Genomic DNA, 27,206 nt, shown 5'->3' with positions numbered 1-27,206 from the left:
CATGTTCAGATCGATTTTGTCGCAGAGTTCTGTCACCGCTTGTATGTAATGTTTTAATTTCGGCATTTGAACTTCTAATTCTGTTGTCTAAGATCGCTTGAGCCCTATCTTGACTACCGTGTTCCAGAAATGCGACGGCATTTTTCCCACGAGTCTAGAGTATCGCGCCGTAATTGTTTATAGATACCACATGCGAGCTGGTCCTTGTAATATTGGAGTAAAGTCTAGTTTGTCGTTGTTGGACCATCCTTTATGCGTGCGGCGTGCTCGTATTCTAATAGAATACTAAGGAATAGAATACTTAGGAATATTGGAGGAGGGCAGAAGTGTGACTTGGCGGGGTGTTTCATCATCGCCTATGCACTATCCTTGTTTTTAAGAGCTAGCTCGGTTGCTCCGCCCATGCGTATTTCCCACTCCCTCAATTTGGTGATACTTTTTAACAACACGATCCTTTAATTATATATCTATTTTTACAAGTATATTTAACCTTGATTCCAAATATCAACTTCACCTTATCAAAAATTACTCATTCATGTTTCTTTCGATTAATACTTTCTTTCTTCATTATTTTCATTTGCCATATCGGATCCCTTAATCTGGATTTGGCAGTCAAAAACACGAGCCAATGACTATTGACGAAACAAATTAAAGTATTTTCAATAGAAACAAAATCGTAATTTATTAAAAAGGGCGTCACGCAAATTAAACAAAAAATCCCGACGGTATAACACGCGGTAATACACTACAACGTTCGTTTGGTTTGTTTTACGGTAACATTATCAGTGAACAAAAAAAACATACAACGAAAAAATAATAGTTTATATCCAATCTTAATCATTATCTTACTTAACAAATATAAAACTATTATCTCATAACACAAAAACAATAGGGCCCCCATAACACATTTAACTTTTTGACTAAAAACTTGCCCTCTATACTTTCATTACCTTGTAACAAAGGCTATAAACTCTATCCGTTAACCAAACCAAACCTTTTGCGACGCGCGGTAAAAAAAACGACACAACGATAAATATATATATATACTAGCTGACCCGACAGACGTTGTCCTGTACACATATGTCTATATTAAAAAAGTATTTAACTTTTCAATATCATTCAACTTTTTTTTAAATTATCCATAAATAAATTAAATTAATACAATAGTTATATTTATTTTCAAATGTACAATTTAACATTAATTGAATGCAATTCCAATTTAACAATATTATATTCAGGAATGCAATTCCAATAATTAATGTTAATATAATTAATATTAATTATATAATTAATCTTAATATAGTTTATAATTCTTTTTTTTATTTTAAACTTTTAATGTAGTAAGGTTTATCGTAATGCCAAAGGATATACAATATTCTTGATGAGATTATTAGGTGTATAAATTATTTGGGTTTCTGTCTCTTGAGCAAGCAATATATAGCTGTCCGTGATTAAAGCACGGATTTTCTAAATTTATAAATATATATAAATGTATAAGAAACTGCAGTCTTTTAAAAAGTATTACTGATTCCGAAGGAATTAGTGGTATTCTAGGCAAAAGAACAACATCATCTTTGAATTTTCCGCCCAGTATAATTGCCTCTGTAATGTTTCCCATAATTTTTGTTATTGCTAATCTTGTGCCATTGCATAATTTTGGGGCATTTAAATTTCTTAATAATATAATTGGAGAACCAACTTTCAATAGTAATAATATGGACTGGATAATTGACGATTTCATCAGGATCAATAACAGTATCAACTGATTTAAATGTGAATTCATATCCTGGCAGTATCTGTAGTATTTTTAAATTCATTTCGTCTACATCCAAATTCGTTGCTGCTAAAATTGCTCGTTCTTGTAGCCACTCATGATCTTCATGATTATGCTTTAAATTGGAAAAATATTTTCTATTAGTTTGGCTTTGCCATCAACCATATTACAAAAATTATCAGGGAATTGAATGTACTCTATATTTTCATAAAAATTAATTCTGCCATTACCAATATCCAATAATTGTTGTGAAAATTTCGACCCCAGTGCATCATTTAGACATTGAACACGAATGTTAACACTAAGATATAATTTCTTACGCCACAGATAAGACTTTTTTAAGCAGGCATTTATTTCATCAGCACGCGTCGCTCGTGGAATAATGGGCAATGTCTGTCTGAAATCGCCAGACAGTAGCAATAAGCAGCCACTAAAAAGACAATTATTATTTTTGATATCTTTCAGCGACCTATCAAGAGCTTCAAGCGAATGCTTGTGCGCCATAGTACATTCATCCCAGATGATTATTTCACATTTTCGCAAAACTTTCGCCATTCCTGATTTCTTCTTTATGTTGCACATTTCTTCTAGGTTAACATGAACATTTAAAGGTAACTTAAATGCCGAATGCGCAGTTCGTCTTCCTTCAAATAATGTTGCTGCAATTCCTGAAGAAGCTATTGCCAACGCAATATTATTTTGCGACCGCACACGCGCAAGAATCAGTGAAATAATAAATGTTTTTCCAGTGCTTCCGGGTGCGTCCAAAAAAAAGAATCCGCCCTGTTGTGCCTCAATTGACGTATTGATTTGATCATATACACTTTGTTGCTCGGCAGTAAGCAATATTTTATTATTAGCAACAAAAGTAGCTAAAGCAGTTTTATCAAACTGGTGTTCACGTTCAACATCGTTGTTCATGATATCTACTGCTGCTCGGCTCGGTGCTGACATGCCAAATTGAATTAGCGACATGTTCGAAATTTGGATACAAATATCTTCAATCATTATTAAGGCTTCGTTATATATTTGTTCTGAAAATTCATGATTATTATTTTGATTATTAATTTTATACCGATGCAAAATATCCTCACTCATTGGGTCTTTATGTGTATTCCACAGTGCAGATGCATCTGATGGAAAACATGTTGTTAATATTATTGCAAATAATTGTCGAATTTGATGTGCAGATGAAATCAGTGCTGCATCTGCAAGAGTCATGTCCCATTGATTATCATTCTCCAATAAGTGCAACTCACGGCACGCATCATAAAAAGTTTCATATAAAATACCATTGACTGTCCTCAAATTTTGGAATGATTTTGGTCCTATAACATTAATCAACAACAAACGTAAATAAAAGCATTCTCGTTGCTTAGGATGAACAGTATACAATCTAACCAAATTGTTTGTCATATATATGCCTTCGAATCCTGAAACAGGAATACCTCGTTTTCTAGGTACCCAATCTTTTGATTTTTTATCCCATGTAAAATATTTAGGTGTATCTGTATATAATAATGTTCTAGCAAATCTTCCAGCAATATCTGATCTATTACAAAGTTTAAAAAATGCAGTTAGAGTAGTCTTCGGAGCAGTCAAAGCTTGTTGTAATATATTGTTTTCTGTAAAGTATACCCGCTGACCGTTCTCCAAATGCACAGCCCATTTATATCGAGTTATTTCATCATTCTCATTAATACTTTTAATTGCAAATATCGCTTTGTCGCTTCCTTTATGAACATATTTGCATATGCAATCTCTACAGAACGTACCTTATCAACTAACCACAACAAAATATGTGCATGGGGTAAACCTCTCTTCTGCCATTCTACTGAGTATAACAAACAGCGTGTTTCACCAAAAACAGAATGATGTTATCAAATTCATCAATGATTTCAACTTCTGTTTAAAAACTCGCGCAGTTATACTATGCCTATCCATCGTTGTTTGTCCCGGCATCAACAATTTTTTTGTTTCATCCCATTTGGGATTGCACGTAAAGGTAATGAACAGATCAGGTCTGCCATATGCACGAACATAAGCCATAGCATCTTGAATGTACTCCTGCATATGTCGCGGACTTCCAATATAAGAAGATGGAAGAATATATGCAGTACCAATATGACTAATATCATTCATTGCATCTACATTACCAAGTACTGCATCACGCGAATGTATATATTCCTCAGCGCGGAGTTTGGCTTGATTAAACTTTATGAATCTCAATCTCTCACTCTCAATTTTTACATACATGTCGGCCACGAACTGATGGAATAGCTGTCTGCATTTAAAAATGTTATTTTCTTCATTAGCTCGAATCATTAATCGGTAGCAGTAAAAATCCATGGCACTTACTTTTGGCAAGTTCTGCACCTGGAATAAAACATATTAAAATTATTTTAATTATTATTATTTGTTTTTTTTTTATAAAAATAAGATTTTTACCTGTATTTGGATCCCTTTGTTTAATATTTAAATAGTACCCATCTTCACCTTTCCAAAAATCAATGGATACTGCAAAGCATCATAAGAACTATGACTGTCCTGTATTATCTGCATGGTATTATCTCTCCGTTGTATACGTATATCACGCCCCTCATATAGATCACCAGCTATTACGACCGCGACTTCATTATATGCGCCAGCATGTTCTCCCATCGGCACTTTGTCTGCTCTAATAATAATAGCGTAATCATCGTTTTCTAGTCTACTTGAAAGAGTCTTAAACAAATACAACAACTGGTTATGGTTTTTAAAAAATATTTCCAAAGAGTTCACAATATCTCTTTCCTTCATAAACTGTATGTGATTAAATTCACATCGCATGTTTGTTTGTTGTTCATCATCGCCCATAAAATAAATCTGTAAGAATTTCGGATTCACATCAGGCATGGGAAACAATGAACCGATTTGGTGGTAAACTTGACCTTGTATCTTAAATGTTGATTCGAAATTTCGACCATCTTCATTTTCAAATACTTTCGTAGCACCAAATAACGTCATCTGAAAACATGAATTAAATTTGCGATTTTTTTTCAGTAATATTTTTGATTGAGACGTTGTTCCATCTAGTAGAGTTTTTAAAGGTTCCGGTGGTGTTGTTAATTTTGTCAATATAATTTTCTCTGATGCGCAACATAAACCTGCTGATTCTCCTTTGAATTTTAGAGCATGGCAATGTTTACATACATTGTCCATATTACCAATGGTAATTAAAGAGTGTGATGAATAATCAATTTCAGGATCATAATTAAACGCCAGGCGCAAAAGTGATGCACGTACCAATGCTCTGTGATTATTAACTCGTCGTTGATTATTTTCTCTAATGGCGGCGGTCGCACCTCTCGATTTCTCAATGCCATATCTGTCAGTCGTTGAGTACGTCTCTCTAAACTTTCATTGGCATTGCTACTTGCTCTCTCAAATTCATATTGTCTATCATATGTTGTTCATGGGTCCCATTCAATCTTCGTTCATAGATTGCTCGAGCTTGCCGAGTACGTCTTCCAAAATTACTTGCCCCTCTGCGAATTCGTGGCATCGTGGCACGATAAAAGAAAATCTTAAATATTATAACCCGCTGGATAATGTGAATCACTTAATCTTACTCTCAAATTGTACTTAAACTATAACTGAAGAATACCAATATCTTCCACTAATACTGTATTATAACTGATTCTTATTAATACTCTCCTGGACTCTACTTTCCCGTACATAGCCACATCCTATCAAGTTAACAGGGATAAGACACTCTTAGCGGGCGGAGAGACATCTATCGAACTAACTCGCTTTGATAAATTTATAATATTTAGTTTTAAAAAAATTCTAGTTGTACATGGTTGTATATTTTTTTCTTAGAATTATTAACACAAAATTGAGCACAATATGGACATGATTTTTAACAAATAATGCTTGACAGAGCGTTGACATTAACATTCATTATAATACATTTAATTCATTATATTTATCTCATTCTTTTCTTTCAGTTCTATAGGTTAATGTTTGTATAATTATCGTGATATGTAAGTGTTATCAACATTTAAATTCGAATTATAAGTAAATTGATATTTCTTCAACTGTCATTTCTCTAAATGAATATATCCATAGAAAAGAGTATATGAATATATCATAGGTTTCCTCTCAATTCTCAAACTGATTGTGATTTTCTTTACCTATGCTGCGACTGCATAGTGCAGTGAATAAGATTCGTATGGTTAGTTTAAGATCTTGAGTCAACGCAGTCAATATTTAATGACTAACTTTCTATAATATTCAATTAAACATTGAGTATAATAAATAAAACATAATGAGTGACAAAGAATTGTTTCATGATTTTTTTTAAGAACGATTACTATCAGTTACATTTGTTATAGTTTGTTAAAGTTGAAAAAAAAAGAATTTCTTGGTATGTAAAATACCATCATCGCTTGATACATTTGAGTATGTCTCGACAGAAAAAGATATTATTGAGACTTCGAATATGGTTGATTTAATTCCTTATTTAATAAATGTTTGAATGTAATGGGGTGAGATTGCTTATATACATTCATCGTGTGAGAGGATAAAAAGTGAGTGAATTGTTAAGCATAGAGTAATTGAATAGCAGTGTCATACCAATCATTTGAAATAGTGCTTCGAGATGTTAAATAGGAGTCTGCCGAAAAGACATGGTTTTTAGGAGGTATTATCAGATTGAGTTCTACACATTGGAAAGAAAGACACCAGGTTTGAAACAAAATTATGTAGTATATATGTAATATATGTAAGTATATATGTCACATATATAGTCAAATTTAGCTGCATATTAGAAATATTAATATAATTCTGTTGCAAAACTTGCTATCTGTTTTTAATATATCTCTGCATTTTAACGACGTGTAAATTTCTTTACATATAGACATACTTTAGTTGAATTTCCGTAATAATATCTTTTTCAATTTTTGATCTGCTTTTAATTAAACATAAATCATAGCCTTCAAAGAAAAATTTTAAATACATTTGTATTTCAAAATCTGTTAAACTGAAATATATAATTGTATCTGGAAAAAAGATACTTTATTTAATTTCTGTCATATCTTAGCTGATTCGGCAATAATATTCATAATTTTTATTCATAATCATGAATTTATAATACATATTCTAATATAATGTCATCAGTAAAGGAAAATTTTTGACAGATGACATTTGCAATGCCCAAAATATTTTCAATGTCAAATAATGATAAGCGGTTTTTTGTAATTTTTTCCATTTATTTCTAACTATATTTCTATATATCAAAACACTCTAGAAAATTTCCCGAACAAACTTCAGGAAGATTCATGAAAATCCAAATTATAGTTTAGGAGGATTAATGAAACTTGCATTGTTACAGAAGAATTTTATATATAAGATATATATATATATATATATATATATATATATATTAATTTGGAAATATGAACAAACACTCTTTTTTGCACTAATTTATTAACGTGAGTTCTGACGTGGTTTCGTCGTATCATAAATGATGACGTGACGTATGTCAGACGGCATATTAAATAATCGAAATGGATAATTTTTATTTACTGAATTATGTATTGTATAAATTTTATTATGATCTGCCATTATTAACCTATTAAGGAAGTGAAAAATACAACATTTTCTAATCAAATCAGTATTTATTTGGTTCAAATCATATAACCTATATTTCGCTTGGCTAAAAATATATATGTAATAATCTTAGCTACAATATGATTATTTGGACGTCAATTGGAAAATTTCTTACATTTATAATATCAGTCTACATTATAGTTTTGCTTAGGTAACAATTGCTTCTCAAATCACATTAATATTCTGGGACAAATTACTTGTTGTCTGCGCAGTCCACGCATATCGTTTTTGAACATCCAAGACAAATAGGCTTATGGCATTCGATGCAATTGTACTTAGTACGCCTTTTAAGTCTTGATGGGCATATTTGACACGTTTTTCTCGTTGCTTCTGTACTTTCAGGGGGTATTGTTTCAAATACCGGAGGCTTATTTGGACCTAGTACGCATGCTATTGTCAGTCGCAATTCTCTCGGTAATCTATTATTGTATACGCGGCATTTCAAGTGCGGCAAAACTAAACTATAAGCGAGATTCCGAAGAAATCGTGCTCTAGGAATATCAGGAACAGCAGTGCAGGTCTAGTATAGAGCATAGGCGTTGACTCCACTCATATCCAAGACTCTAAAAAAAATCGCGAAAAGCCAACGTCTGGTTCTACGATTTGACGAATAATTGGAACACTTTTTATCGATTTCATCGACACCCCCTTTTGTTTTATTATAATCTATTATGATATCCGGCTTTTTTGATAGTGAATCCAATTGCTTTGTATGGTGCATTGAAGAAATCAATATTACTGATTTTGCTTTTTTAGGGTCATATGAAACAATAGTGAAACCTTTAGTAAAACCGTGTAAAGATAATTCAGGCTGGCGAGTTTTAGATGCTTGAAATTCTGGTGAAATGTGCCTTTTATTTTTTTTTCAAGGTTCCAAGATACGTCAGACCTCTATCTTTCAACTGCTCCATCAGTTCTATAGAACTAAACCAATTGTCGGCTGTAATATTGCGATTGGTTTTTTCAAAATCCTTACACAATCGTAATACAGACTGAGTTGGTATGGCGAGCTTTCTCTCAGTTTCGGTTAGTCCCAGCCCGTCGGAGTTTTTTCCATGGTAAATGTATGCATTATACACATAAAAAGATACTGCATCACATACTACTAAAATCTTCAGACCATACTTGGCCGGCTTCTTCGGCATATAAATAAGAAATTGCATCTGCCTCTAAATGGAACTAACATTTCATCTACACATAAATAAGCACCGGGAGTATATGCCTTCTTGCAATTTGCAATAAACAGTTGAAAAATTTCTGAAATTGCAGCCAATGGGTCCGTTTCGAGGCGTTGCGATCTAGTGTTACTGTCATCAAAACGAATGTAGTTCAAGGGGGTGAGAAATCTAAACTGAGACATGACGCAACGAAAAATTTCATGTCCAGAACCATCACTAGCAAAAATGTATTTAGTGTTTTCGTGATTCGATTTGAAGACTGAGGTATAAAATAATAATCCCAGAAAAACTTTCATTTCCTCACGATCGGTAGGTCTTAGTTCAATTTTATTTGGGTTTTTATACTTCATGCGAATTTCTGATAATTTTTGATTAGTGCAGGTAACAATCGTATCAATCATAGTAGTGTCGAATAACTCAAGCCATAAAGATTCCGAATCAATAAATGTTTTGGGCTGTTGTCGAGGAATATCAACAATATTATGACTTGCTGTACGACTCGATCTGATAACAGGTTCTTCAAATGACCACTTGAAACCATTTTTCCCATAATAATACTGATTACTAGAAGAAACTGGAATAGGACTTACAGTTGAAGGTACTGGAACTGGGTTGGTTTCATGAGGAGACACGGTGGTCAGTCTGATTTGTAACTGATTCTCATTTTCCTTATTTTGTTCGTTTCCTGACTGTTCAGATTCCGTATCGTGATCAGATTGTAAGAAGAAGTCTGGGTCTGCCAGATCATCGTCAACATCGCTAAAGTCGCCCTCAATTTCCGTTTCTAACCAATATTGTAGAGTTTTTTCGAAGTCTTGATTAGTGATGAGCAACCACTCTCTTTCTTTTACGGGTATTTTTCGAAGTACTAGGTTGGTCCATCTAATATAATACGATAAATAATGAGGTGACGTATTGTAGACACTTAGAAAGATATACACTAATAATGATCTGACGTCTAACAGACTCACAACTTCAACACTGACTTTACGTCTGAGAGACTCCGTGTAGTTATTACACCGACAGCGAGCGCTCGACTGAATGATCGACGGGTTTAATCCCGAAGCTACAGGAAAGGGCACGAGCGTATCTTTAAATGCTTTGAAATACGGCTTATATTTGTGAACTCGCCGTCTATGAGACACCCACGTCAGTACTTAAAGGAATAATAATTTTCACAAACGTTTCGAGACTAGGTTTGTCTCATCATCTGTGTGTTATAATTTCAAATATAAAATATGGAAACCTAAATTAGCATTATGTGTTATCCATTACAAGTCGCTCGATATACTGTCTTCTGCCACACCAACGATCGTCGAAGTTCGAATTCTCTAACCACTTGAAAACCACTTGAAATTGAATAGTCACGCGATCAGATAGGAAAAGGAAGGATTAGGGTCCAGTTGAAAAATAGATGTCGTTAGGAGAAAAATATTCTATGAATGAGACGGTTTGTTTATAAAATTTGTTTTAAATTGTTATAATTAAAAATATATGTACATATATATACTTACTCATATATACAAATGTATACCCAAATTACAAAACATCACATATACAACATATACAACATACATATACATATAGTATAAATACACACATATATACATACACATATATTCACATATATATATATATATATATATATATATATATATACATATATACATACATACAGACACACATACACATACACATATACACATCACACAGACACACCTACATATATATAAAAAAATACCCACATACATACAACCATATTACACATACACTTATACTCATAAACATACACATATATACATATACATACATGAGTACACAAAAAGCTATAAAGTATTAATAAGATTTAGATATGTATCATGTAATATATTGGTATCTGTCCGTAAATTTTTCTGTATTATATGTATGAGCTATTATTAACATCGATTCTGCAATACTTCTTTTAAATAAATCTTTTTCATAATATAATATGTGCGGATTATGGAAATCGAAATCGAGTGTACTTTTTTGTTGTATGGTATTATTTGTACTTTGTAATTCATGTTGTCATTTTCATTTTTTTGTCAGTTTCATTTTTCTAAATTTTGACATATTTTCCCAATATAAGATGAATCGCAGTTCAAACAGTTTATTTTGTAAACAACATCTTTTCTTTTTTTGGTAGGTATATTGTCTTTAATGTTTGTGCATATGTCTTGTAGTTGTAGTAAGGGTGACACGGATATGTTGATATTGTGTTTATTGAAAAGTCTTTTGGATAAAAGGTATAAATTTTTATCTATATATGGAAAATTCACAAAACATTTATTTTCTGATACAGACAAGTTATGTGAGCAATGTGTGGTTATTATTTGTTTGTCTAACAAAAATTTAATTCTATTTTTAATTATTGGATTGATTATTTTATAAGAGAAACAGTTCATGAGCAATGTGTTAATGACTAATTTGAAATTGTGATTGTGAAATTTTGGGGTAGATAAAAGAATTGCATGGTCTACTAAACTGAGAACTGTGAATATCTTTATATTGAGAGGTGTAAACGAATTAAAATTAATGTACCTGCCTGACCAGCTATCTTTCCTGAACTAATTGGTAATGCAAATACCGTCGTCGTTAATGAGCTGAACATCAAAAAAATGTATAGAGTTATCTTTTTCTAATTCTTGTGTAAATTGTAAATGAGAATTATAATTATTAAATTTTTGAAAAAATTTCTCTATATCATTTTTGTTAATTAATAAAAGCGTGTCATCGACATATCGAAAATATAGTAGTGGTTTGCAAATTGCAGAACTTAACACACTATTATCTAAATCTTGTAACACTAAGTCTGCTAAAACGGGACTTAAAGGACTTCCCATAGGACATCCTCTTATCATAGTATAAAATTTATTATTGAATTGGAAATATGAGGCCTTCAGTATTAAATCTATTCCAGAAATAAACGTTTCGAGAGGTAGTGAGGTATATTCAACAATTTGCAACCATCTACTTCTAATGGCAGTATAACTAATTTATGTGGAATGTTGCTAAAAAGATTAATAACATCAAAACTAACGAAGGAAAAATTATGAGGGATCTTGAAATCCTTTACGCGATCTACTAAACTGTATGAATTGTTCAAAAAATATGGTGGGTTAACAAAAACATTTTTTAAAATTTTGGAAAAGAATTTAGATAAATTATAATAAGGTGAATCAATGTATGAAACAATAGGTCTGAAAGGGCAGTTAGGTTTATGTATTTTGGGAAGGCAATAAAATTTAGGTACTAGAGGGTGTTGGATTTTGAACTTTAGGGCGATGGAATTGTTGACGTGACCTTTTTTGTCCAAAAGATTGATGTATTTAAAAGCTTGTCTATGATGGTAATTGTTCGGATCACTCGGTAACTCCTCATACATTGTTTTGTCTTCTAGTATGTTCATTGCTTCTTTTTCATAATTATCTCTTAACAGAATTACTGGAATATTTCCTTTGTCTGCTTTACATAAAATTAATTGGCAATTCTCTTTTAGAAAGGTTTTTGCAGCTTTTATGTCCCGATGAATGTATGCTAAATTATTTATTAAATTGATGTTTTGTTTATTATTCTTCAAAATCTTCAATAATTTATGTATGAAAGTGACTCTGATGAAATTTATATCCTTTTCTGTTGGATTCTTAATCAATTTAAGTCCAGCTTCCAGACTGCTTATGATTTTTATAATGTCGTTATATTTTAAATGTCTTTTATGAATGGCAAATTTTGGTCCTAAGGCTAGAATATATTTTATGTTGGTATACATAGACAGGTATAATTGTCTCTGTTTTACTAATGAGCCATTTGTTCCAATCCAATCCTACGTTTAATATTGGATGTAATTTGTCTCTATTTTCTATTAATTTCAATATTTTTTTTTGGTGTTTGGCTTTAAAACGATTGAATTTTTTATTATATTGTTTCAGTTCGAGCTTAAAGAATTTTTCACACTCATCTAATGCTAATATTTCTGGAATATCATGTTTAAGATTAACTATTGTTTTGTTTAACGCAATGATGTTTTTTTCACTGGTCGAAATTTCAAACTTCAATATTTTGTTATGCACTATTTGTAAGCTATTTTGTAATTTGTGGTTTGTTTCATAAGGTGTATTTTTTAACGAACAAGTGTTGGAGATGAAATTTGGTAACACATTTTCATGCTTACATTTATTGAGAAAATTCCGCTTGTTAATAGTCTTCGCTAAGGTGAGATGCGTTGTCGATAGATGTTTACATCGATTTGCGATTTAATATGGTTGTATGTATGTGAATATATGTGGGTGTTTTTTATATATATGTAGGTGTGTGTCTGTGTGATGTGTATATGTATATTCACATCTGAATTGACCAACTTTATATAATTATGATTTTAGATTAATGTTATTAAATAATATGCGATGCAGTGTACTACGCTAAGAGTTAGATTTTGTTACTACACTGTGCACTATAAGATTTAGATTTCAGATATATATTTTAACATAATAAGCGATGCCGTGTATTATGCTAATAGATGATGATCTAAATTCTAAATAACACACTGTGTACTAAGTTGAGATTATATGCGATGCAATGTATTACGCTAATTGTAAGAATTATTAGATTTTGGTATTACACTGTGCATTTTAAGTTTCAGTTTTAGTTTTAGATTTTAGATTTAAATTGTTTCCTTCACTTTCACTGTTCAGATCCGGTTCGATTAGGACCAAATTATGTTTCACTGTTTGACCATTCGGTACGAATGGGCCAAAAATATGTTAAAAGATAGGATGCAAATGTGTAAGACGTTCGTGATTCACCAAGATGTTGCCGAACTCTATTAAAACACTTGCACTTTAATAATATTGTCAAAGGACCAGATATATTTAGATAGTGGCTATATCATACCGATTAAAAATAATAAAAATAAAAGATGATGAATAAATGTATAATTGTTGTATATTTAAATGTAACGATTTATAAGCTTATAGATGATATGTTTATTAGATGAGATTTAGATATTACTCTTTTGAGTGTGGATTTGTGAGAGTTTGTTGACTCTTTTGGATGCATGACAATAAAAGGGATTTTTTTATAGTTCTAAATTATATAATAAGGGATAAGGGAAAATATATAATTAAACCAGGGTTGAGTAAGGCGTTAACAAATAATATATTTAAAAAATCACATGTTGGTGGAATAATTATTATATTATAACTAATTCATACAGCTCCATATTTATTTTTCAAAATAGCCAATTTTTCTCTTTATATTTGTAACATTTCCTTATAAAATTGTCTTTTAACATCCCTGATTTTTTGTAATGTAGTCCTTTATGTTCTGAACCGCCTTCCTCTAGCAACAGTCAATGGCTCAATTTTATGGCAGATCGTAAAGGCCCACTTTGAATTATTACAGTCGAAACGTTACTTTCATTATTAGAACTCAATTGGCAGATAGGGTTTGTACTTTGCTGCCGATTGAAAATTTCTTCAATTTTCAATTAGAGGTTAATCGCCTTGGATCTGTGAAACATAATTATCTATATGTAGAAAAAACACTAAAATGTTTACTGCCAAACATGCTTACTACCAGATTCATTTTTATCAATGAATCATTTGTATTTCCTCAGTATTACTTCCCATCTGTCCAATGTCGAGAACATTGGTTTATTCAAAACATGTGCCGAATTCGTCATTGATATGGTCTCTGATTTTTTTCCACATCTCCCCTTTGGTCCGTACATTTAGCGAACGTATTTGGGGTTCGTATACTTTATAATAATGTATTAAGGATTTGGTTCGTTCTGAGGTCCAAATCTTATCCTACGGATCATGTTGTCGTTAATCTTTCTGAAGCAAAAATTCTTCCAATTAAAAATGTTTAGTTCCGAGCACTGTTTGTTGATCATCATTGCTACTCTAACTGTTTAATATTTAGTTCTATGTGGTTTTTGAAGTCTGTACAATACGGTTTGATCTTAGTCCTTTTTCTACTAACTCAGAACAAACTAAAATTTACTGCCGCAACAGTGTTGACTAATGTAAGCAAAATATAATGGTATTAACATATACAAAATAAAAATTAATTAATTCAGCTACATACAAGCAATGACATATCAGGAAAATCCTTACAGTCAATTCAATATAGATATTTTGCTAACGTATTAGAGTCAGCTCTTTTGGAGGAGTTATATTTAACACTAAACATACCATGACGGGTCAAATGACCCATTTTGAACTTTTGCATTTAAATGCACGTATAATTTCATTGCGTTTGCACATTTGACTTCATGACTTTTTTTAAGTAATTAAAGTACAGTTATAAACAATTTTTTTTCTTGTTTTGTTTTGTTTATTCTGAGTTATCCTTCTTGTATACCGATATCTACCACAATGGGTCATTTGACCCGGAGAGAATTTTTTGGTTTATGAGATTGTCGAGTCATATTTGTAGTCAGTAAGTTGCACATTCTTCTAAACACTGTTGCGTAAAGTAGTTCAACGAAAATAGCTCAGAATAATTTCAAGAAAATATCAAAAATTTTAGATTGAGAATAGCTTTTTATTGTTAGAAAAAGTGACAGAAATTGTAAGTCTTGGTAAGTACCTAGCTTATATTTTATTTTGATAGCTATAGTAATACAGGTTATTTTTTACCCGGAAAATGTCGAAGCAAACAAGACATTACAAGTTCTTAGAAGATATAAATAATATTGGCGAAGATTTTTCAGAAATTAGTGAAGATGAATTTTCTGAAAATGAAGATATACTGGTTGAAAATGAAAATGAGTTTGAGTCAACAGAGACCGACGATAAAGAAAACAATGATAAACGTTTACCTGAAACTGTTTCATATTACAATAAAATCAAATTTGGTGTAGACAAGACCGATCAAATGGCGAGAAAATTTACTACAAAAACCAAGTCTTGCAGATGGCATCTCCTAGTTTTTTTCAATATCCTTGATTTAGCTAGCATAAATGCCTGGATTTTGTACAAGCAAACGACAGGAGAAAATATCTCGCGACAAAATTTTTTACTCAAGCTAGCAGAAGAACTTAGCGCCGATTTTCGAGAAGTCCGTGAACAACCAAAACAAGAAAAAAATACGAAAATATCGTTGCTCAAGTCTACTACAGATGCTTATAAACGTATGAGATGTCAAATAGAATACTGTAAAAAAAATAAAACCAACAAAATTTGCTCTAAATGTAAAAAATATGTTTGCGGAAAATGTACAATGATACGATTAACTATGAATTAAAATTTTTTATTTTTGCTTTTGTAATAGAAATGCTCAACATACTTTTTTGTTTAGTTATAATAAATTTAATTTTTATTTTTATTTTCTTCCTAACATCCATATTTCATACATTCAAGCATGAAACATAGAGTCGGGTCATTTGACCCGCTATGGTAGAATTAGGTATATATTAAGTCTTGGTATGATTAGTGTTAAATAACCGTACGGTATCGTAATACAGGTCGATTTTAATAGATATCAACAAGGTAATAATGAAAAAGTTGGGAAATATGATCTTAGTTTGAACTTTCTTTTACATAATTTAACCGAATCTATTATAAAAAGTAACAGCAAAACTCCAGAAACGAATATTTATTTTTCAAATTTATTAAAATCATAAGCTCTTTTAAATTTTAAGAAAGGTGTATATCCCGAATAAAATTTTTAGTTCAATCTAAGTCTCCACGAATATACCAAGCATCTATTTCACTAATTAAGAAGTTACTTTATTGAACTCACATGAACAACCCCAATCTTCACAAAATTTTAGTTGCCTCTTTAACTCAATGCTCTCATCCAAACCCTATGGTAACATCAGAAGCAATAAAATGCAATTACTGCAAATATTCAAGACAAAATATACAAAATTGTAGAAAATGCATATTGCACGAGCAAAATGAAAAATCTGTTACAACCCCTGAGAGTACACCTAGTTCTAGTGAAGATGAGTCTACATTATCAAAAGATCAGGAGAGCATTTTGATGGATCTGGCTTAAGGAACGATCAAGAAATCGTTGTGTGATGGCCGTTCGCTGAGATAGTCCTTTCTGCACGAGTGCCTGTGCTCTGATGTCCGCGAGTGAAGTCTCGCGGCACTTGAAACAGTTCAACCCGGACAGGAAGGTCAAATATATCTGCAGCAGGTGTGAACAGGTCTGTGGTAACCAGGGGGTCTCTTGTTTTTGTAAAGGTTCGAGATCAGAGGAGGCTATCAAGTTCAATGAATACACGGCGAGATTTTCCTCAAAAAAGCGGGCCTATCTCAGCATGAGCGATATACTCATCCTGGTTTAAGGAACGAGAAAAGACGGTTGAAAAGACGCGACCCGAAAGTACAACCCGTGGACTGATGAAGATATCAAGACCTTGAGGAGGGTTGATGACCAATACCTCAAATGTCTCCATGTCAATGGCAAAATTAGGGACGAACATTACCCTCATATGACACGCACACAAATTTCAGTTAAACGGGGCGAGCTTGACCTGCGTACGAAGTCCGGTAGAATAGACAAACCAGCGGTTGGTAGCCAAGCGTTAGTCAATCCAGATCAACTGGACAACGGTGATTGTGAGCCTGGGCACCAACTGGTTGATGTCCCTCAACAAAATCGAGATGGCGATGACCTTAAATCTTGGACACAACAACTCTCAAAAGATTGGGAAGACTGGCGGGACATAGAGATTGACAAGAAGCTCAATGAGGCGTCTGCCCAGCTCAAAGATCTTAAAATGATGCTAGAAGCTGGTGCTAGACCTAGTGATGTGGTTAGGCACGTTGATAACCTCGCTGATTGCGTCTTATCCCAGCTCTTACAAAACGGTTGTCTGTACCTTCGTAAAACCGCAGAGAATCCATAGACACAATGAAATCGTGTCTTTTTGTCGAAATGATTTTATCGACAAACACATTGCTGGGCGCTACATGATTAAATCGTCGCTAAATCTACTTTCAACCTATGGGGCACTGAAAAGTCTTATATCGTCAACGTCACAATTAGACTCGAGCAGAGAAACTCTCTCGGAAAAGCCTATACCGAGAAAATCCTCAAATATGAGTGCCTCTATCCAGAGGTACTCAATATAACGGGAGCAACACACTGTCGGGTTCTCCCGATAGTTGTGGGGTCCCGTAGTTCTCTACCTCCCAAACCCTTATCAAACATACCCTTCCTTTCCAAACATCCCAAACACACTGGCATAACATCATCATTGGTTGCAGTTAGAACATCGATAGAAATGGGCAACAGGTTTTTTAGACGGCTAGTACGAGATGCTGACGAACACCACGCAAGAAACAATGGATAATGAATTTTTCTAAAAACGATATTTTATAAATTTGCCGGGGTGATGTACTTCCAAAGCGTACCTGTATGTGTCGCAGCTGCGGGTTTCTTTAATTTTATTTTTTATATAAAACGCAGAGGAAGAAATCACGGGAGGCCTATTGTATTGTCTATGTTGCCTACTTTTTTGTTCTGCGTTTATAGCCCTTCTAGCTTATGTGAGGCGTTTGACAAACAACAACATCTCGTTTGTCAAATGCAGCAGATACGACGCTTGATTGAATCGTAGCAATTACGGTGCCGATGTCTTGACACGGTGCTCTGGTCACGAGGAAATCAAATGTCTTAATCGCGACTGGTCAATATCATACCAAGAAGTGTCCAACTTTGGCACATTTTTATAGCCAAATGCCTCGTCACCTAATTAGGGACGCGCATGAATGGAGTAACGAGATTCCTACTGACCCTATCTACTTTCTAGCAAAACCACTGTCAAGAGAACGGGCTTGGAAAAATTAGGGAGAAAAGAAGATCCTTTCGAGCTTTACTCTAGAGTGGAATTGTAAAGGACAGAATTATAATTCTGTTCAAGCCAGATTTCATGCCGGACAGTTTGTTACCTAGCATCGATATAATAAATCATAATTTAGGATCTTGACCGACATATTTTTTGATCTTGCCAGCCGGATTTCACGTGTAAGCCGCTATTTACTACGGCAGTATCCTTAACCTAGTTGCTGCCACGCAAGGTCAGAAACTGATTTTCATAACAACTTCTGTCCTCGGAAATTCCTGTCGTATTTTACGAATAGAGCACGTCCTATTAGGGGACAGATTAACTATTTGGTGGCTAGTACTTTCAGTGTCCAATAGGAAAGCTGTATTTTGCCACGTGATTCAACGCATGTACTTGACTCGTGACCTTGGGGTTTGGCAAGTTTTCGGTGTTTATCGTTGTGACTTGCCATTGTGCATGAATACATCGTATTTTAATATTGTCCAGGGTATAGTATATAAATATTACCAGAATGAATTCCGCCAAGTGGTCGAGGAATCAAATTGAATCGTTAATTGATATCGTACGAGAAGAAACTTGTCTTTATGCTACAGACTCGCCTGCATATCACGATAAACATTTGAGAGGCCAAGCATTGGACAGAGTTGTACAAAAAATGTTGAGAATACAGCCCACAGTGACTCGAGATGAATGCCAAAAGAAATTCAAACCTTTAAGAACACAATACAATTTCGAGAACAATAAGGTAAAAGCATCAATGAGAAACGGGATTGGGACCGAAAATGTAAGTTTGTTTTCTCTTTTTTATTAAATTTAATAAAATATCCAGCATCTGACTAATGCACCTTATATACCTTATAGGTCTATAAACCCTTTTTGTGGTACTTCTCAAAACTATCGTTTTTAGAAAGATTTCTCCCACTGAGAAAAAGTAGAAGCTCGATTGAAGCACCTCAGACGCAGGAGTACCTTGAATGTGATGTAGTGGCAGGTGTGGAGGATGACTGTCCTATATTTGAGGGACTCGAGATGAATGCCCAAAAAATTCAAAGCTTTAAGAACACAATACAATTTTGAGAACAATAAGGTAAAAGCATCAATGAGAAGCGGGATTGGGACCGAAAATGTAAGTTTGTTTCCTTTTTTTATTCAATAATTACCTTTAGTAAAATATCCAGCATCTGACTAATGTACTTTATATACCTTGTAGGCGTATAAATCCTTTTTGTGGTACTTCTCAAAACTATCGTTTTTAGAAAGTTTTCACACACCGAGACTAAGTAGAAACTCGATTAAAACACCTCAGACGCAGGAGTACCTTGAATGTGATGTTGTGGCAGGTGTGGAGGATGACTGTGCTATATTTGAGGCACCTGGAGTATCAGCATCAAATTTTGAGTGTTTTTCATCTGCTCTTTCTACTTCTGCTGGATATACCAATGAATAAGACCGAAAAAAAGAATAGAAAGGACTCATCAAACGATGATATCTTCACTTGTGTAATAATCAGACTGGCGGAATCAATGGAAAAGCGACAAGAAGCACCAAAAGATTCACAAGAAGGGGCTGCGGATCAAGTTTTTTCTTAACTTGCATCGCTTGTGAAACAAATTAAAAATAAAAAGCGAAGGGCAAGGACACTCAGTAAGGTTTCACAACTTGTGTTTGAAGAATACACACAAGACTCACTCAAAAAAAGCAATTCCATCTGTTTTCTTCAATGACGGAAGGCAAGAAAATCATTCTGTTTTAATTAAAAAAGAATGGTATAATTTTATAATAAAAATTGTTTTATCTATTATTTAACAATAAAATGTTTGAAATGAGCATTAACAGTGTTCATGTTGATGAACGCATGAAGTATATTTATAATATTGAAATGAATATTGATTTCACAGTGCTTAGAGAGAAACAACCCCCAATCGATGGAAGACTGTTGCCTTGAAAAGGTCACACGCGAAGCTGACCCTGAAAACTTGGAAATGCTGGACGATAGAAATAGGATGCACAAGCTCTTTGAAACCACCGATGGTACAGATCAGATGGTAATACAAATGAAATTCAGATTAGACTTCAATTGAAAGACCTCACACACCGGTAGAAAATTGTACCCGGTCGTCCCTCGATTCCGCCTCAAGTAACGGTCTTTCATTAATATAATACATCTTATGTAATATATAGCTTAATGTAAACTATGTAATATACATTTTATATGCAACTATATAATGTTTTTTTTAGATACAGGCGTCTCTGAATCATCGCTAGACGATACAGCTTTCATGGAGACGTCAATTCCAGTTTCAAGCAAAGCAACACTGGTGATATTTGTACTTCAAACATAAGGACACCGAATTCAGCAAGAAAATTTATCGAGATTTTGAAGAAACCGATTACTGTGAAAAACAAACTCATTTATAAACTCACGAGACAACTTAACAAAAAACAAAAGTAAGCATATCAACAAATTACGTGATGCTGTGATCTCCATGAAGAGGACATTCCTTAGTAATTCTGATGCTGTACAGCATATCACTGTAAGTGAAATGTTATCACCATAGACATTATATTACACATAGTGTATTTGTAAGGTATATGTTTATCACATATAATTTTCTCCATTACTAAAGGAACATACTATAATGTATGTGTGTAGTTAAGCAAATAAATATAATCACGTAAAATTTCATACATTTTTTGGTATACTCATTTTCATTACACCTTACCTTTTTAAGGACAATATGCCTGCAGTACTCGGTGATTTGAATCAAAACGAAAGCAGAACCTTCGAAGCGAAACGAACGACGTATGAGCCTGAAATTCGAAAATTTGCGATGATCCTACAGTTTTACTCGAGTAGAGCCTACGATTTCGTTCGTCAACAATTCGGAAATTTATAGCCTGCGCCATCGACAATTTGACAGTGGCTGTGCTTATTGGATTCGACTCCGGGATTCAATAGAAGTATTTTGGAAAGACTTACTATTTATTCTGAAACTACAGGTGAACCACTTGTTTGCAATTTTATCATAGTACAACAAAACATGGAAGGCGTTTTGGATATACAGATATTGGGCTTGATCCATTCACCAGAAAACCTCTCTGTGGGGAGTATCCTGATTTGGCAAATCACGCATTGATGTTTATGGCAGTGGATTTGAAAGGGCAATTCAAGACCATCCTAGCTTATTTTCTTATTACCAAATTGAATGGAGTTGAATATGCTAACCTTGTACGGATATTGCTGAATGGTTTTCTGATTTGTGCAATCCTAAATTATCTTTAAAATCATCCGTTTTAACAGGTTAAGTTCATTTAATTTTTTTTGTTTTATTCATATATAATATGTTGAAGATAGTAAGTGAAACAACCTACATGTCATGAAAAAATGCTATATATTACAGATAAATAAAAAACAATTTTTAGATTTCCATCATTAACCAATAATTGTATTTAATGAGTCTCCAGGGTGCAGCACTGGCGACGAAGCGCCCTTATGTGCCACACTGTCTAATGGGGGCGATTATTTGAGCCCTCTTGTCATGACTCCACAGTCATATCGTCAACCAGTTTAGGAAGTTTGTGAACGGGGAACACAAAGAGATTTTAGTTGTTTTTTCCATAAACAAACAAATTGCAAAATGTAATAGAGGGAAAAATACATGCTTGAATGTATTTGTCATAAATGAAATTAACACTGCAAAAGTTATCTGAAAATACTACTTCCGCAAAACAAACAGACTTAGACCAGAGTAATATGCTTAATGGTCTATTTCCTGTAAATTCCTGATATTATACCAGTATTCCTTTAGCAGAGGAATTAGTAAAGATGAAATGCCATCTCACTGACACAATAAAAGTTAATCGAAAAGCCATACCTATGGAAATTCATAAAACAAAATTTTCAGAAGAAAAAAAAAACTGTAGCATATAGAAAAAATAATATTACACGTCTTGCGTGGGAGGATAGAAGAACTATCACAATGCTGAACAATTATACACATCCGGAAATGGAACCAAGATACTGAAAGTTATGTGGTGGAAATATTATATCCATTGATTATAATATTGTAATTTAATCTATAAGTTTTTGGTCTTTGATAATCGTTTTAATAAAAGAGCTATTTTTAGATTTTGATAAAAAGTATCAATACTTTTGTTACAGTATTGTTACCACTACTATTTTTTTGACATTTATGTGGGGAATTAATTTTTCCTTGTGAAAGTCACTGGAGAATCAATTGAAAACTCGTTCACTACAACTTCACATGCTATTCATTGCAAAGTGTTTTGTCAGTACGTAGATACAAATTTAGATCAAAATTTGTTTAGTTGAATTAATTTAATAAAATAACTGTTTTAGAATAGAAATTATTAGTTCAGTGCGAAGTTATTTTTCAACACGTAGATACAATTTTAGAGTAAGTTTGATAAATTTGTGCTTGTTTGAAACTATAAATTGACTAAAATAATTATTTGTAAATAGGAATTCAGTGCGGAGATTTTTCAATAAGTAGATACAATTTTAGGAAGATCGTTGAATTTGCAAAATTGTTGATTTTAAAACGATTGTTTTTGAATCAAATTAGAAACCAATATATTTCAAGAACATAGAAAAGAGAGCGTAGTGAATTCGGTTTGGCATTATTATTTATCTACAACTAAACAAGTAGTAAAATGTAAAAAATGTACAAAAGAAATTAAATGTCAGTTATGGTAAAACTCGGTCATTTGAGTGAAGTTGACCATCAGTTATGTTTTGCCCATGGCATTCATTTAGCTGTTAGGGATGTCCTTTACGAAAACAACACCAGTTTAATAATTGATAATACTGAAAATGATCTAAGCGCATTCCAATACAACGATTATGATAGTGATGTAGAAGATGATGATGACCTAGAAACTGACAATGAAGAAAATCAAAAGAATGCAGATGAAGATGTTGATATAGTTAGAGCTTGGATCTGTCGACACTGTAATAAATTTAAATTACGCTAATTTATTTCCGCTGGCAAAAAATAATTAGAAGTGTTATTGAAATGTTTAGAAGATCTTTAACAAAAAATGCTCAATATTTATAAAAATAAGTAAAACAAGTATTTGGAAAAGAATTGAATATGCAGTTGGATGTCATCACATGATAGAATAGTTTACTTACTATTTTGGAAAGATTGTACCAACTACGTTATTGTGTCCAAAAGGCGTTAATTGATTTGAAATTAAAAATAGTCTTTCTGAAGCATATTTTTTATTACTTTCAGTAGTGATTGATGCACTGTCACCAGTTAAATTAGGCGTCGAAGCACTATGCCTACAAGATGTTAACTTTCTTGTGACAGACGCGTCATTTAAATTTATGATTGCGCAAAACAGTATGATAATCAGTGAAATAGTAAATGCTCTGAAGTTTAGGATAATGCAGGACGGTCAAACCTATCCCAAGTTTTGCAATATATACATAACGCTTCACTTAATGAAATTGAAACAGATACAAATTTAAGCCCAAAAATTTTAAACGGTTCTATAATAAAAATATTAATTCCACTAAAACGCCTAGGAGTTAAAGGTAATGATGCAGACATCGAATACGTTGATCTTGAAGATGAGGATACGCCTGGTACATCTTTCTTCTCCATAAAAACTGCGGATCTTTCATTTAAAAACAAATTAGGCAACATTATAAATAAAGCAATGACCAAAGTTCCAAGCTCGAGGAAACAATTCAAGAGACTGGGGATATGGCAAAAGCTGGAAAAAACTACAACTTTTACAACAACATGGTGTTAGGGGAGTACATCTAAAATTTGCATATGAACATTTATTAATAATACCGCCAACAAGTGTGAAGTCGAAAAAAGCTTTTTCAGCTGCTCAACATATAAATACCAAAATAAGATCGAGATTAGACGACGATACGTTGGAACATATTTGTTTTTTAAAATCTTATTTTAGTTCGCATAAGCAATTATAATAAAGTATTTTTATTCATGTAATTATATGATATTAATTTTATTAGGTCTATTTTTTATATTTGTATAAGTTACTTTCAATTATGTTTACATTTAAAAAAAAAAATAACATCGGTATTTTACCGGTTTACCGGTTTTAAAAGTCGAAAATATCGAAATACCGGTATTTAAATTTTTTATCGGTATTGCATTCCCTAGTTTTTATAGTAGTCCATTATGGGATTCGTTGAAGATTGTATATTATTATCTGCTAAGTAAATTAATAAATATTATGTATTTTTATATTGTCAATAGTAAATTGATGAAATTAGTGAAAAGTGTAGTAAACAAAATATATTTGTGAGATTATTGAAGTTTATTTTAAATATTAATAGTATAGTTATTAAATATAAATAAAATTAAATAGTATAGTCATCAAATAATATATATTTATTAAATATAAATAGTATAATTATGATTGACTGAATTTAATTTCGCCTCCGACCGTCGTAGGGCAGTCTACACATCTTAAAAATAAATATATTATTTAAATTTTAAATAGAATAATATTATACCTATAAATCTCAAAATGAATAAGTATAAACCTACAATGAAGATTAATATTCTAGATCTTTAAATACCGTTGTGAATCGAACAAATTTTACCGAAGACTATTATACCTGCCGGTATCATGTTGTTACATGTGTTATATCAAGGATCAAAATCAAAATCAAGATGGTCAACACTGGAAGCCTAGAAGAATGTATTAGTTTACAGTTGTTAATTCACAGAATGTATTGCTCAATGAGAGCGACAGAACAATTGCAAAAGAGTTGGCAATAGCCAATTCCACGTTGCAAAGCATTAGTTCTAATTCTTCTAATGTGCAACCTGAAGTGAAGGTAACATCCAAAGCAGTCAAAAGTAAAGTTGAACAAATCAAGGCGTCAACACCACTTTCTTCTTCCTTTTCCCCACTAACACCCAAAGTACTAATTTTGTCCGACAGTCACGGCTGAATCAGGTCCAGGTCCTAAAGTTAGTGTGTTCGGAATCGTTAAGCCGAGTGCTTCGGTCATTCGGAATCATTGTATTTATCGTGATTTCGGTCATGGTAAAATTAGATTCAATAGGTACGCAGAAGCTCTGTGGTTTTCTCGTTAGAGAAGCGCTGACCCTGCCAAATTCCCGAAAATCCGGCTCCTTTCGCATTTGATTCTGATGATGCTTTATCTTTTATATTTTGCCAAAACATTCAAAATTTACTTAGCAAATTACTTAAAATTGAATTACTTTTAAATGACTATAAACCTTATTTGTTATGCTTTTCGGAACATTGGTTTAACGGCATTAAACTCAAATTAATTAAATTAAGCGGTTACTATTTATGCTCCTCTTTCTGTTAAAAATTAAATGTAATAGCATTATAACAAGTATTACACCTATTAATTTTTTTTTTTAGTTTTGCGCCTATTAATTTGCGCACATTTTTTTCTTACTACTTATTGTATTGTTTGCGTGTATAGAGCTCCAGATCAAGATGCTAAAAAACTGCTCTTAATTATTATTTTCCAGATTTGGGAATAAAAGTTTCGTAACGGGTATTTAAAAAAAAATTTAGCCATCAGAAGAATCTCAAGATATACAAGCCTTAAATAAATTATCCCAATATCATAAAAAAAATCTTCAAGTTATTGCATCACATAATACTAATGTTGGGCTTAATATTATTTTATTGTTGTATTTCACTGTAATTAATTCAACTAAGATAACTGTTGACTGTTGATCCTATGACAACCACAAATAACTGTTAACGCAAAGGACAACGACAAACAAGCGGCTCTATGAACGAAATGGCAACTTTATTTCTAAGTCCATGCTTGTAATGGAGCGAACTTCCTGATGAGGCGTAGTCGCCATGTTTCAAATATGATTGTAAATATTTTTTTTGTGTTCTTTTGATTTTGAGACATGCTGAAAATAACATTAAATACAGAGGAAGTAAATTGAAATATACAAAACCTGAGGTAAGCATATTCCTTATATTTTATGTGCATTTATGTTATTAACTTGTCGTACCAAATTGTTTTATTATAGTCAGCAGTTCTATAAAAAATTAATTCGTTTTTTTAATCATTCCAGAATAAATAAAATTGTCCATAATATTGACGTGCAATGCCGGATAACAATAAAAAATTAAAAGATGATAACAGGAAATTTAATAGTAATTGGGAAAATGACTACTTTTTCATACAAATAAAAAATAATGCTGTGTGCTTAATTTTGTTGTGAAACTATTCTTTCTAAAACTTATAACCTACGAGTACATTATGAAAAACATACGGAACTTTCTGTACTTTCTGGTGATGAACGGAAGACCAAATTATTCCTGCTGAAGGTTAACTTGATGTCTCAACAAAATATGTTTCAGAAACACAGGCAAAAATCAAATGACGTTGTCAGCGCAAGTTTTAAAATCTCTCAAATCATTGCAAAAAATTTAAACCATTTTCAGATGGAGATTACACGAAAGAGTGTTTAATTGCTGTAGCAGAAGAAATTGATCCGGAAAAGCTTCAAATTACAAGCAAATACATACAAAGAGTTGATAATGTTTCAACCAAAATTTCCTTGCAAAACAATTTGTTTATTATTCATTATTGTTGGATGGGATATCAACGACACATCACAACTTGCGACGATGTACAAGTGCCACACACGTTACCAATTGCAAGAATGTAGTGTGCATACATTACATAAGAACATTGTTTATATTGCGGAATTTATATTCATTTCATTGCGTATTATGAAAGCTCGAATTACTTCTTACA

The 27,206-nt window shown here is 32.6% G+C and overlaps 1 protein-coding gene across 1 annotated transcript; it reads right to left on the bottom strand.

Annotated features, from left to right (window-relative positions):
• Positions 1-1,699: 1,699 nt before the first annotated feature.
• On the bottom strand, positions 1,700-4,975 carry LOC113364879 (the record flags this gene model as incomplete). Its single annotated transcript, XM_026606848.1, has 5 exons — positions 4,271-4,975; positions 3,706-4,150; positions 2,869-3,507; positions 1,937-2,808; positions 1,700-1,889 (listed from the first exon to the last, which is right to left on the bottom strand). Coding segments are annotated over exons 1-5 (2,851 nt in total), but the record flags the coding sequence as incomplete, so codon positions are not given.
• Between the last annotated feature and the right edge of the window lie 22,231 nt (positions 4,976-27,206).

The sequence above is a fragment of the Ctenocephalides felis genome, unplaced genomic scaffold (assembly GCF_003426905.1).
Source record: "Ctenocephalides felis isolate EL2017-DRISC unplaced genomic scaffold, ASM342690v1 CF-g0.4_SCAFFOLD_00424, whole genome shotgun sequence".
NCBI lineage: Eukaryota > Metazoa > Arthropoda > Insecta > Siphonaptera > Pulicidae > Ctenocephalides > Ctenocephalides felis.
The sequence above is the reverse complement of the archived record's forward strand: the minus strand, read 5'-3'. Positions and strand labels throughout refer to the sequence as shown.